We start from the raw sequence: 14,697 nt of genomic DNA on the forward strand, positions 1-14,697 counted from the left end.
TGGCAGTGGTTTCGGAAATATTTTCTAAATTTGTACGAAAAAGTACTAAATGTTACGAAATTGGGTATTGGGTAAAGGAATAGGGTTGGAGACCTCAAATTTGTTATTGAGGTCGGTGTTGGTATCAGGGATTGAGATTTGGAGTTAGTTTTAGAAATGTGTACTATAATTGTACGAAAAGTACTAAGTGGTACTAAATTGGATATTGGGTGAAGAGAAACTGAGAAATTTTAAATTGCGCTAATAACTGTTGGTGTTTAGAATTGAGATATGGAATGTTTATGTAAATGAGTACTAAAATTATACGAAAAGTACCAAATATTACAAAATTTGGTATTGAGTGGATGTATAGAGCTCGAATGCCGACATTTGATATTAAGGGCTGTTATTGAGATTTGGTGGTGATTTTGTAAACTACTACTACAGTTATTCGACAAGTACATCGTACATCGTAATATTATTATCAAACTTAGTTCGAGTTCGGAGATGGGCAATGTCGGTCCACTCCTTCTGGTGCCTCCCCCAACAAAAGGTCGAAATGTTCAAAGGGCCAAAATTTTGAATATCCATGAATCTCATAAGACGCGAAATTAACATCCGATTCCATTCAGACTTGGCACATTTCAATATCTGTTAAAAAGATAGTAGAGATCTGACCATTTCTTCTGGTACCTCCCCCACATAGGGTTCAAGATGTTTGAAAAACAAAACACTCAAAGAAAGCGGCATTAGCATCCATCTCTCCTCAAATTTCCTACAGACAAATATTTTTTCTAACACAAGATCTGTTGTGAAGATGATACACCTCTGCAAAATCCCTTTTGGCACCTCGCCCGCAAAGGGTCACAATTTTTAATACTTTTATCTGTCATATCGAAATATTTCTCTCAACTAGAAACCTGAGACGAATATTAAATTTATGATTACACATAAAGATTATATAAAATATTCCTAATTTTGTACACCAAAAAGGCCTTCGGCTTATTTTTAAATATTAATAATCCCTTTACCCCTCCGTGGTGGAGGTGAGAAATTTCTCACATGTCTGGAAAAAAGTTTAATAAAAAACTCTACTATTTATCACAATACAAATATTTACCCTATGATATTACAGCTGGCTCGAAATGAATCAAGAGTGACGCCAATTACGTTTGGGGGCCGAAAAAGGGTATCCATTCAGATTACAATAATAGAACAAATAAAACTTCAGATACGCATATTTCCCTATTGACATATTCCTCATTTCTTGTTCTGCTATCCAAACCATGTCCACCACCAAACCCGAACCAAATACAAAAGGGGTTTATTGTGGGTGGTTTTAATTTTATGACCCAAATACAATGTAAACGGAATTGCAACGCCGCTTTCTTCGGTAACGAGAAAAAACAACAACAAAGAATCAATTAGAAACACGCATAAAACAATTGCTGGGCCCCCGTTGAATGACTGACTACCCATTCCGATATCTTATCTCGACGAAAGTTGAATCGATCGAACACCAACAATAGATATTTCTAATCAAACAGAAAAAAATGAAATAAAATAAAAATAAATTGTTTATCGTTCATTGAAATCGAGTGGTAGGGAAATGAGGGAAATAGTTTAGAAATGTCGTGCATACATATATCTGATAACCAGCGCCACCCTCACCCCCATCCCCGAAGACACATTTTATAAATTTATATGCATATTAATAGACCTTAACCGGCTGTACGGCCCATCGTTTACTCCTCTGTGTAAATGATTCATTGATTTACTTGATTTTTATTTAAGTTTTTCTTTTTTGCTTTGGTAAGTTTTTCTTCGTCTTCTTAACCATCGAGTTTTTATTTGTTTGTCTATTTTTATATTTTCAGTATTTAATATGGAATTTTCTGTGGATTGGCTGGAATGCATTTTTAATCTGTTTCTATTTAAATGTCGGGACATTGGATAGAGTAAGTATTGACAGAAAATTATATTTTTGTGGATATAAATTATTTACTATTCGTAAAGGACCTCCTGACGGTCTACTATGCGTAGAGTACCTCTTGAAGGTCTGCTAGAAGACTGCCTGACGGTCTTCTATACGTAGAAGACCACCTGACGGTCTTCTATACGTAGAAGACCTCCTGACGGTCTTCTATACGTAGAGGACCTCCTGACGGTCTTCTATACGTAGAAGACCTTCTGACGGTCTTCTATACGTAGAAGACCTCCTGACGGTCTTCTATACGTAGAAGACCACCTGACGGTCTTCTATACATAGGAGACCTCCTGACGGTCTTCTATACATAGGAGACCTCCTGACGGTCTTCTATACATAGGAGACCTCCTGACGGTCTTCTATACGTAGAAGACCTCCTGACGGTTTTCTATACATAGGATACCTCCTGACGGTCTTTTTTACATAGGAGACCTCCTGACGGTCTTCTATACATAGAAGACCTCCTGACGGTCTTCTATACATAGAAGACCTCCTGACGGTCTTCTATACATAGAAGACCTCCTGACGGTCTTCTATACATAGAAGACCTCCTGACGGTCTTCTATACATAGAAGACCTCCTGACGGTCTTCTATACATAGAAGACCTCCTGACGGTCTTCTATACATAGAAGACCTCCTGACGATCTTCTATACATAGAAGACATCCTGACGGTCTTCTATACATCGAAGACCTCCTGACGGTCTTCTATAGATAGAAGACCTTCTGACTATGCGTAGAAGACATCCTGACGGTCTTCTATATACATAGAAGACATCCTGACGGTATTCTATGTACATAGAAGACCTCCTGACGGTCTTCTATACGTAGAAGACCTCCTGACGGTCTTCTATACGTAGAAGACCTCCTGACGGTCTTCTATACGTAGAAGACCTCCTGACGGTCTTCTATACGTAGAAGACCTCCTGACGGTCTTCTATACGTAGAAGACCTCCTGACGGTCTTCTATACGTAGAAGATCTCCTGACGGTCTTCTATACGTAGAAGACCTCCTGACGGTCTTCTATACATAGGAGACCTCCTGACGGTCTTCTATACATAGGAGACCTCCTGACGGTCTTCTATACATAGGAGACCTCCTGACGGTCTTCTATACATAGGAGACCTCCTGACGGTCTTCTATACATAGGAGACCTCCTGACGGTCTTCTATACATAGGAGACCTCCTGACGGTCTTCTATACATAGGAGACCTCCTGACGGTCTTCTATACATAGGAGACCTCCTGACGGTCTTCTATACATAGGAGACCTCCTGACGGTCTTCTATACATAGGAGACCTCCTGACGGTCTTCTATACATAGGAGACCTCCTGACGGTCTTCTATACATAGGAGACCTCCTGACGGTCTTCTATACATAGGAGACCTCCTGACGGTCTTCTATACATAGGAGACCTCCTGACGGTCTTCTATACATAGGAGACCTCCTGACGGTCTTCTATACATAGGAGACCTCCTGACGGTCTTCTATACATAGGAGACCTCCTGACGGTCTTCTATACATAGGAGACCTCCTGACGGTCTTCTATACATAGGAGACCTCCTGACGGTCTTTTATACATAGAAGGCCTCCTGACGGTCTTCTATACGTAGAAGACCTTCTGACGATCTTCTATTCGTAGAAGACCTCTGTAGAAGAGCTGCAGATTTTCTGCTATAGAACCGCATTTTTCAAATTTATTATATTTCTGGCTTTTAATTTGACATTAATTGTATCCTCTTTTTTCCTTCTTCTCCCTTTTCAGGATAGCGATTTACTGAATTTGGGTACCGGTAGTGTATCCTGGTTCGAGGTGAATGGCTATGGCTGTAAACCAACGTACAATACAAATATTACCTCAGAGGACCCGTTTCGTCCCATACGACCGGAACGAGTGGACGATTGTCTGTTGACCTATGACATTGTTGAGGTTGTCCACTCGGGAGTGCAGTGTATATTAGCGGTAATTGCCACACAACAAATAAATCGAATAAAAATATTTCAATTAACAAATGTTTTCCTTTTTTACAGTTCTTTGGTATTTTGGGAGCGATTTTGATCAGCTACATATTCCTAGATGAAGATGACAGATGTAAGTTTTCAATTCAAAATTTTCTTTTTTTCCATTATTTTATTCTCTGTATTTTTATTCCAAATTTAATATGAAACAAGTAAAGTTTGGTTCCATTGAAATAATGAATAGTCATCTGGGCCGGCGTTTTTTTCCTTCCTCATGACTTTCTCCTGCCCGTCATCATCCAATAGTTTTGTTTTAAAATTCCTCGTGTCATTATTATGGCAAATGTCAAGTTGTTGTTTGGTTTTTTATTTTGATAATGATGTAAGCCATTCAAATGTGACATTCATGTTTTCTCTTCCTCCGTTTTTTTGGTTGATGAAATGTGTTTGTCAACCCTTAAGTTATTTTGTTTTAACTTGCCCCTCCCATCGCTGCCTGCCCTTCCGTTCTTGCCATGAACGCTAGTTTATATACTTCTGGTGTGTGTGTGTGCATGACACCCAGAGCGAGTGCAAACCATAGAAAAGTCAAGGACTTATTGTGTGGCTGACTAACTGACTGCCTGGCTGGATGCCTTTTTTTCTGCTCATTGTACTCTTCGAAAAGTTCACTTGTTCGCAGTTTGATGTGGTTTTTGTTTTAGTTGCAAAATAATATGTAAAAAAAAATGAAGAAAAAAAAACGAAAACGTTCGTACATAAGTTCATATACATGTTATGCATGCTTGTGATATCACAGTCTGAACCTCAAACAATCGACCATATGCCGTTTAGCTCGTCTCTGTTTTTCTTCCTCTTCTTTTTCTTTTCTATTTTATATCATTTGGCTAAATATTGACATTCGAGCTATGGGGGAAGAAATTGCTATTTAAATACAGTGGTTCCGTTTCAAGTAGTTGACTTTTTTGTAACGTGTGGTGCATACTTTAAGGCGCTTTAATGGCAATTTGTATGAACTATCATTATTATAATTGAAGGTGCGTTAAATGTTGCACTTGATTTTAAGGATTGAAGTAATTTAGGTATTATTCAGCATCTGTTTCTTGGGCTTTAAACATTGCAAAAGGCACACACATTCGAAGCCACAACCTTGATCAACACATCCTGAATCTCGGTGGCCTTTCCGTTAATGTGGTAGGTGTTCTGTTGTTTCCTTTAAGGCTATATACAGCGAGTAATGAACTAGACTGTCCAACATTTATAGGTAGGCAATAAATAGTTCTAGTCCATTAATGCATGGAATTAGATTGCCCAACTCTAATGTTTCGAACAAATTATTTAGAAAATATGGCTATATATTTTTATGGACAACATTTATATGTTTTCTATACCCTCCACCATACATAGTATGGAGGGTATATTAAGTTCGTCATTCCGTTTGCAACTCATCGAAATAATCATTTTAGACCCAACAAAGTATATATATTCTTGATCAGCGTAAAATTCTAAGACGACCTAGCCCTGTCCGTCCGTCTATCCGTCTATTGTAATCACGCTACAGTCTAAACAAATTAAGATAGGAAGCTAAAATGTTGCATTGATCTCTCTTTTGTCTGCAGGAAGGTCAAGTTCGAAGATGGGCTATATCGGTCCACGATATCGTATATCCCCCATATAATGGTACCCCCGATATTCTGTATTTTGATAACTTTACCCACATTTTTCAACGGAAGTAATTGAAAATCCACACAAGGAGTTCCTTGTGGGTACTTTATACCTCGGCAGAGAATTATCTATATAGGTCCACGATATCGAATATCCCCCATATAACGGTACCCCCGATATCGGTATTTTGATGATTTCAGCCACATTTTTCAACGGAATGGTCCGAAATTGTACACAAGGGGTTCTTTGTGAGCACTTTACCCACCGACAGAGAATTTTCCATATAGATTAACGATATCGTATATCACCCATATAACGGTACCCCGTTTTGATGATTTTACCCACATTTTTCAACGAAATTATCTGAAATCCACACAAGGAGTTCCTTGTGAGTACTTTACACCCAGACATTGATATGTCTTAATAGGTCTACAATATCATTTATCCCCCCATATATCGGGGGGATAGATATTTTAAGGATTTTAAAAAAAATTTTAATGGATTTTATTTTTTTGAAAATTTGTTAATTCGTTCCAAATGGTGGAGGGTATTCAAAGTTCCGGCCCGGCCGAACTTACTGCTTTTTTACTTGTTTTTTTTTTTTAATTTTATTGAATGAAAGCAAAAAATGTCGGAAATAGCATCAAATTTTAGAAAAAGTTTAGATTTTTTGATCATTTTTGGCACGAATTATGCCCAATAAAAACCGTTAAACGCCGCCCAAATGTTGCTCTGCTGTATTTTGTCCATTCCCGGCGAAGCGCTTGCTTGAGGTGATCGACCATTTGGTATTTTCTGGTGCCAACCTTGCTTTCCAAAATACTCCAGACACAGTAGTCCAATGGATTGGTATCCAGATTTTGGTGGCCATTGTGCGTTGAAAATGAAGCGAGGAACCTCAATTTGTAACCATTCTTGGGTGGCGCGTGCTGAGTGCAATGTTGCTGAGTCCTGTTGGAATGTCCAAGGACTGCGGCCAAAATGTTTGCGTGTCCAAGGCTTTAATACACCCTCCAGAATATTTTCGCCATTACACGGCATTTATTTTGATGCCACGATCTATTAATACGAGCGGAGTGAGGCCCACACCATCAACATGGCACACACGATCATTTTGTTTGTTACAACCTGCTGGACATCAAATGTTTTCTCATCAGAGAAACCCAATTTCGACAGTTCACCACCTTCGGCCAAGCGAAGCAACTCTTTAGCTCTTTTGAGTCTATTTTCTTTCTGTTGCGGTGTAAGTTCATACACTTTTTGGAATTTCAATGGCTTTACCCCGATCTCATTTTTTAATATTTGCCTAATGGAATGTTGCGATATGTTCAGCTCACGAGCCATTTTTCGGTAACTGCGACGCGGGTTTCGATCAAGTCGCTTCTTTACTTTTCGAACCATTTCTCCTGATGTTGCTGTTTTATTCCGTCCGCTACCAGTATCACGGTAACGAGGAATGGTACGAGACACAAAAGATTTATTCACATTTAATTGGTGGAGTGCTCTAACGATAGCCACTTGTTGTTTTCTAGCCAAGTATAAAGAAATCACACTATCACGCTTGAATTTCATCACAATTAAATTTTTTTCTTGAAAATTCTCACCAAAATGCTTTTGTACGCTTGTAAACAATTTCTTCTTCGAATTTTTTCTAATCCCCATTCAAGGTCTTCTATATGTTTTCTTTTGATACCACTGTTTCCCCACTCCCCCTCAATCTATTTGCCCCTCACATTATGTAAAATAATATTGCAATAATATTCAGCTGTGCATTCCTTGCATTGACGATGATTGGCAGTTTATATTTTAGAAAGTAGCGGGGAATATAAAAATAAGAACCATAAAGACGACATGCATGCATTCCAGGTGGCTGATTTGCAATTGCGATTCCTTGATGTATAACAACAAAAACATCAGCTGCAACAACATAACCATTAGGAAACATTGTCTGAAAGTATCCTTTATTGCAAGTTATCTCTTTTTGTTTGTTTTGTTTTCCTATCAATGTTATCATTATTGTTATTGCTTTGTTGTCATTGTCGTTGCCTATTGAGCTTTTGTGTCATTCTGACGTCCGACTGTCTCCTCTAACGTTCTGGCAGGCTGTTATGCTAACAAAACATAGCCAGGCGAACGGAAATGAATTTCCTATTTCCCTTTTTTTTGGTTGACAATATCAAATGTTGATTCCGTTGGGGCTTACCTTGACATGATTGTTTGTTTGAATGGTTGGCTGGTTGACTGGGTGGCTTGTATCCTCCTTCCCTACAGATTTTATGGTCTTTGCTGTTTGTTGTTTCCTTCTCTTTCTGCTTTCCAGCCGCTGATGATGCCAATAGACTTTCTAGCCAGCCAATGTGGTCTCTGCTCAATTTGTGGTTTTTGCAAGAAAGTTTGAAGGAAGTGGGCGGGAAGGAGATAGTTGTTTCGGAGACCTGATTTCCCGACCATAACTTGTGTTTGTGTGTATTTTTTATTCGTTATTTCCTTGAGATAAATTAAAGAATAACTAATGGCAAGTAAAACAAAAGATAACTGATTTGTTGTCAATGGTTGGGAGGCGGGAGGAGATATGCATAATGGAGGCACTCAATGGATAACTAGGTCAGGGGTTTTAGATACACTATATATTGGTTATTAATAAGGAGATTTATTGATCTTCGAAGGGAATATTGAATAATAATCCATTAGAAGATCAATTAGCCTTTAATAAGAAAATATATTGGATTTTTATAAGAATACCTGTTGGTCTTCTATAGGAAGACCTCTTTGTCCTCTATAGGAAGACCTCTTGGTCCTCTATAGGAAGACCTCTTGGTCCTCTATAGGAAGACCTCTTGGTCTTCTATAGGCAGACCTCTTGGTCTTCTATAGGAAGACCTTTTTGTCGTCTATATGCAGGCCTCTTGGTCTTCTATAGGAAGACCTCTTGGTCTTCTATAGGAAGACCTCTTGGTCTTCTATATGAAGACCTCTTGGTCTTCTATATGAAGACCTTTTGGTCTTCTATATGAAGACCGTTTGGTCTTCTAGCGGAAGACCTGGGTCTTCTATAGGAAGTCCTCATGGTCTTCTATAGGAAGACATCTTGGTCTTCTTGATCTGTGAGAAGACTTCTTGGAATTCTATGAAAAGTCTTCTTGATTTTCAATGGGAAGACCTTTTAGTCTTCTATAGGAAGACCTGTTGCTCTTCTCTAGGAAGACCTGTTGCTCTTCTCTAGGAAGACCTTTTGCTCTTCTCTAGAAAGACATCTTGGTCTTCTATGAGAAGACCTCTTGGTCTGCCATGAGAAGACCTCTTGGACTTCTATGAGGAGACCTCTTGGACTTCTATGAGAAGACCTCTTGGTCTTCTATCGGAAGACCTCTTGGTCTTTTATGAGAAGACCTCTTGGTCTTTTATGAGAAGACCTCTTGACCTTCTATGAGAAAACCTCTTGACCTTCCATGACAATATCTCTTAGTCTTCTATGACCTCTTGGTCTTCGATAAGAAGACCTCTTTGTCTTCTCTGAAAATACCTCTTGGTCTTCCATTAGAAGACCTCTCGGTCTTCTGTGAGAAGATTTTTGTCTTCCATGAGAAGACATCTTGGTATTCCATGAGAAGACCTCTTGGACTTCCATAAGAAGACCTCTCGGTCTTCTGTGAGAGGACTTCTTGGTCTTCCATGAAAAGACCTCTTGAACTTCTTTGAGAAGACCTCTTGAACTTCTTTGAGAAGACCTCTAGGTCCTTTATAGGAGGAACTCGTGGTGTTCTATAGGAAGACCTCTTGGTCTTCTCTAGAAAGACCTCTTATTCTTCTATAGGAATTCCTCTCGGTTTTCTATAGGAATTCCTCTCGGCCTTCTATAGAAATACCGCTCGGCCTTCGACAGAAAGAACTCTTAGTCTTCTATAAGAAAACCTGAAAGCAGATGTTCTGTTTGACTTATATAACCTAGTGGTTTGTTTTAAGACCTATTGCTCTTATATAAGAAGATCTATTGGTCTTCTATGAGAAGACCTCTATAAGAACTCCTATTGATCATCTATAGGAAGACATCTGGGTTTTCTATGAGAAGAGGTTTTCTGGTCTGGTCTTCTAAATGAAAAACTATGTGTCTCTTATAAGAATAGCTATTGACCTATAGGTCTTCTACGAGAATACCTATTGACCTTTATAAGAAGATCTAATAGCAGTGGCTATATTTGACTTATAATCTTAGTCTTCTATGACCTCTTGGTCTTCGATAAGAAGACCTCTTTGTCTTCTCTGAAAATACCTCTTGGTCTTCCATTAGAAGACCTCTCGGTCTTCTGTGAGAAGATTTTTGTCTTCCATGAGAAGACATCTTGGTATTCCATGAGAAGACCTCTTGGACTTCCATAAGAAGACCTCTCGGTCTTCTGTGAGAGGACTTCTTGGTCTTCCATGAAAAGACCTCTTGAACTTCTTTGAGAAGACCTCTTGAACTTCTTTGAGAAGACCTCTAGGTCCTTTATAGGAGGAACTCGTGGTGTTCTATAGGAAGACCTCTTGGTCTTCTCTAGAAAGACCTCTTATTCTTCTATAGGAATTCCTCTCGGTTTTCTATAGGAATTCCTCTCGGCCTTCTATAGAAATACCGCTCGGCCTTCGACAGAAAGAACTCTTAGTCTTCTATAAGAAAACCTGAAAGCAGATGTTCTGTTTGACTTATATAACCTAGTGGTTTGTTTTAAGACCTATTGCTCTTATATAAGAAGATCTATTGGTCTTCTATGAGAAGACCTCTATAAGAACTCCTATTGATCATCTATAGGAAGACATCTGGGTTTTCTATGAGAAGAGGTTTTCTGGTCTGGTCTTCTAAATGAAAAACTATGTGTCTCTTATAAGAATAGCTATTGACCTATAGGTCTTCTACGAGAATACCTATTGACCTTTATAAGAAGATCTAATAGCAGTGGCTATATTTGACTTATAATACCTATTGGTTTGTTTTAAGGTGACATATTGGTCTTCTACAAGGTCTACAAGGTACTGGTCTTATTCGATCAGAAGACCTGTTTGAGAAGACATTTTTGTTTTTTTTTTAACAAAATTTGTTGGTCTATTGGCTTTCTACAAGAAACCCTTTTGACCTTCTATAACAGGACGTATTGTTCTTCTAAAGGAAGATCTATTGTTCCATTTCTCTTCTATTAACTTGTCACAGAAGGATTTGTAGTTCTCAAAATTTCTTCATATTTTATAGATTTTGTTTATTAGCTTGGGGAAGGAAAATCGTCTCGGTATTCACCAGATTTTTGCCTCAGCACTTTGTCTACAACTACCTTTTTCAGAGTAGAAAATGATATATAAATAAATAAAAAAAATAATTATTAAAATAAAACTTTACTTGTTTCATATACTTATAATATTTATAACCATTTCTCTACTCTCTTAAATTTATTGATATAACTTATTTAAATCATTAAAACTGCTTGTGGGTTTCATACATTATTTTATTGCCTTGTTGTATCATGTTTTCATTTTATCTTGTCTTGTCCTGTGATTTTTCAAAATTATTTTTATTAATCCTACCTTCGTATTCATGCATCTCTTGACATCCTTTCTCTTCATAAAATTATTATTACAAAAAAAAATTAAGAAAATCAAATCCCCCCTTTTTGAAATACACAAATACGCGTATGTAGTTATGATCAAATTTTTTGGTGTCTCATATCGTATGTTATTATTATATTTAAAATTTTAAAACTTGTTGTTGTGCTTGTGATAAATATTGTTTTGTTGTTGTGCAAGAATTTATTTTTTTATCGAAAAAGAAGATACTAACATTATTTTTTGTATAGAGCCTGAATCTGAAAGGCAATGTTTTATAGGTAAATGTAAAATTAAGTTCTTATGATTGTTGAACATTAATATAAGATTTATAATTTTGAAAATATTGTTCAAAAGACTATAGAATATTAAAAAGCCCAAACAAATGTCCTACCTGAGTCATCATTTGTGAAGAGCTTGAAGCCAATTTTTACTCCGTTGCTTCGAACAAAAAAAAAATCGTAGCGTTAATATTATGATGGCTTTCTAGGTTGCCACGGATTTGCTTATTATCGCCTGTGATTTAATAAAACTACTTGGAGACATGCCAATATTTGTCCTCAGTATCGCAGTATATTCATTTCTAAGTGATTTAGCTTCAAATTGAAAGTCCCGCAGCCAGAGATGTTGGCTTAAAATTTCATACACTGAACGTCTTTCGTTTCGAAAAAACAAACATGGGCTGAAAAAAAAAAATAAAAAAGGCAAAAAAAATCGGCTTAAACCGACAAAATGGGCCCATGTTTAGTTATCGCCTCCTACTTATAATGTTATCGCCCGAGTTAAGGTATTTTGCAGGTTTTTAATGGAGTTGTCTGTAATTTGCTATTCTCAAATTATTTTCTATTCTCAGTTGTCAATTTATAATCCTTGTTTTGGACTCTAGCCGGACGCGTACTCTTTAATAATAGAATAATTTTTCCGGTCATCAAGGTTACGAATACTTTGTAATAAGTCATTTGACCTGTATGACTATCAGCTTACTGCGGGAAAAGTATTCATTCTCGCGAATTGCTCGAAAAGTGGGAGTTTTTTAAGGAGGGTACTCTAAAGGAGAAATTGAGTGAAAACAACTATCGGGAAGTGCTCGGGAAGAGTAAAATCTACTCGATTTCGAACAAATTTTGTTCCCATTTAAAAACGGGGAAAAAGTGCCCCCTCCTATTCGAGCGACATCGAAAATTTGAGTTTGCTTGATTTGTTTACTCTTTCTTCAAATTCGAGCGAGTTTTTCGGAGGTCTGATCTACACCATATTTCCAGCGTTGATAAGAGATTTTAAAAATGAGGCTATCCCAAACCTGGGGCAGCATGCTTGGCTATTCAAAATTTCATGAAAAGAATATGTTCTTGGAAGCGTATGCGAGAGGCCCATTCAGTTGATATTGTATTGTTAATGGTTCAGCATCCGATCATTTATATATAAAACGGAATTTTTCTATGTTTACGAAATAGCACCTCTTGTTGGAAATTCGTTTATCCAAATCCATTCGGTGTTTTATTCATTTTTATCGGTGTTTCTTATATAACGATATTTACTAAAACCCTTAAGCAGGGATTGCATAATTCAAGAGAAATCAGTAAGGGACGGTCAAAAGTCGGGCGGGCCGACTGTATGATACCCTGCACCACTATGCGTATTTAGTAGCGCTCACGTAGCAAAAAAACAAAAAATTTTGTGATCGTATATCGTATACCAACCAATCAATGATATGACTACGATAAGGATTATATTTAAAAAAAATATTTATTGGAGCAATACATAACCGGAGTTTCACCAAATTGTGAAATTCGGTTGAAATCTATATAATTTGGGCTTGTATTACATATATGGTGAGAAAGAACAAATTAAAATTGGATGAAGATATATATCGAAACTATATAAAAATCTGAACCGATATCTGGCAGAGGTATTTTCGAGTAGTATCTGTAGCCCGGTATCAAATATCATTGTTGTGGAGGGCATATTACGCATGTGAGGAACTTTAGCACCAAATCGAATGAAACATGTATATGGGAGCTATAGCTGTAACTGAATCGATTTCCATCAAATTTGAAGTACTTGTTTCTAGGAAGAATTCAGTCGGAATTGCTAGAATTCAGTCCATTTGGGCTGATATTAGCTATTTGGTGCAAAATAAACCTGAAATCGGATAAAGATTTATGAAGGAGCTATATACAAATCTGAACCGATTTTCAGAAAAGTATAGGCACTTATTTCTTAGCTGTATCTGATATTTGGTACCAAAGATCATTGTTATGGAGTGCATATGACTTTAACCTTAAATCGGATGAAACATATTTATGGGAGCTGTAGCTATATCTGAATCGATTTCCTCCAAACTTGAAGTTCTTTCTTCTGGGATAAATTCGACCGGAAGTGCCAAAATTAATGTTATTTTTAACTTATATTGGCCATTCGGTGCACAATTAACCCGAAATCGCTTGAAATGGGAGCTATATCTAAATTTGTACCGATTCTCACCAGTTTCAAATGGGGTCCACACTTGGGCCAAAGACATATCGTTTGGTAAATTTTATCTCAATCGAAAAATAAATGCAACCTGCATTTTGTTCACCAAAGTATATGGACAGACGAACTGACATACAAAAATCGACTCCGAAAGTGATTCTATGACAATCCTCAAACATTCAAAGAAAACAATAACATCTGATATTACAGGAATGCATTCGATTCATCATCTTCAATATCGCGTTATCTCAAAAACTTTACCAAATAATGACTTACAAGGAAAAAATACGTAATTTTCTTAATACGATCTGATGAGTAGCTGTGACTAGGAAACCCACTATTAGGATATAAAATCGAATTGTCTATGCTTTAAGAACTCTGAATAAAAATTATTTATTCGTGGGAATTTCAAAAATGTGCGAAGCAAAGATTTTGACGTAAATAATTAATTTAGTTTTACTGGAAAAATCAAGATTTTTCTGTTATTTGTGCCAATATTTTTGTCTTATTAATTAATAGCTCAAACTCTCCATAAAAAGCTTAAGATTTCACTAAAAAGTTGAGAATTATTAATCTTCATTACAAAAATACAGATTTACCAAATCTTATATTTTTCGAATATAAATTATAAAAAATCTTTAACTTTCTAAATTTACAAAAATTTACCTATAAAACATAACCTTTACTTACCTTTCTGGCTAATTCAAATTAACAATTAAAAAATAAAGAAATCTAAATTTGCATGCCCATTTATCTATTTTTTTTGGTTCCTTAAACTATTAACCTTTGACCACATTGAAATGCATATCCCTAATTGAAACTGTCGTTATTAAAAAAAAACGTGCCTATCTCACATCTCTTGCTACTGCTCGATTACAAATTAAATAAACAACATATAAAAAGAAAATTAAATTTGAAAATAAAAAAAAAATTGAATAATTTAACAGGCCATTACAATCTGTGAAGTTATATTTCGAGTGTCGTTATTCTAATTGTTATGGTTATTTATCACAAAAAAAGAGATTGATGTTAAGTGTTAATATTATTTTCTCGTGTGCTGATGT

At 36.7% G+C, this 14,697-nt stretch overlaps 1 protein-coding gene across 4 annotated transcripts in view; it reads left to right on the forward strand.

The window, feature by feature from the left end:
* The window catches only part of LOC101896813 (sodium/potassium-transporting ATPase subunit beta-1-interacting protein), a 144,746-nt gene that overhangs the window by 95,175 nt on the left and 34,874 nt on the right, over positions 1 to 14,697 (forward strand). For all 4 annotated transcript variants that reach the window (XM_011292749.3, XM_059127879.1, XM_011292751.3 and 1 more), the window contains exons 4-6: positions 1,857 to 1,937; positions 3,732 to 3,929; positions 3,998 to 4,058. In XM_011292749.3, the coding sequence (XP_011291051.1) occupies positions 1,857 to 1,937; positions 3,732 to 3,929; positions 3,998 to 4,058 (340 nt within the window). The remainder of the gene's footprint in view (positions 1 to 1,856; positions 1,938 to 3,731; positions 3,930 to 3,997; positions 4,059 to 14,697) is intronic.

This window comes from Musca domestica, unplaced genomic scaffold (genome assembly GCF_030504385.1).
Source record: "Musca domestica strain aabys unplaced genomic scaffold, Musca_domestica.polishedcontigs.V.1.1 48, whole genome shotgun sequence".
NCBI classification, from domain to species: domain Eukaryota; kingdom Metazoa; phylum Arthropoda; class Insecta; order Diptera; family Muscidae; genus Musca; species Musca domestica.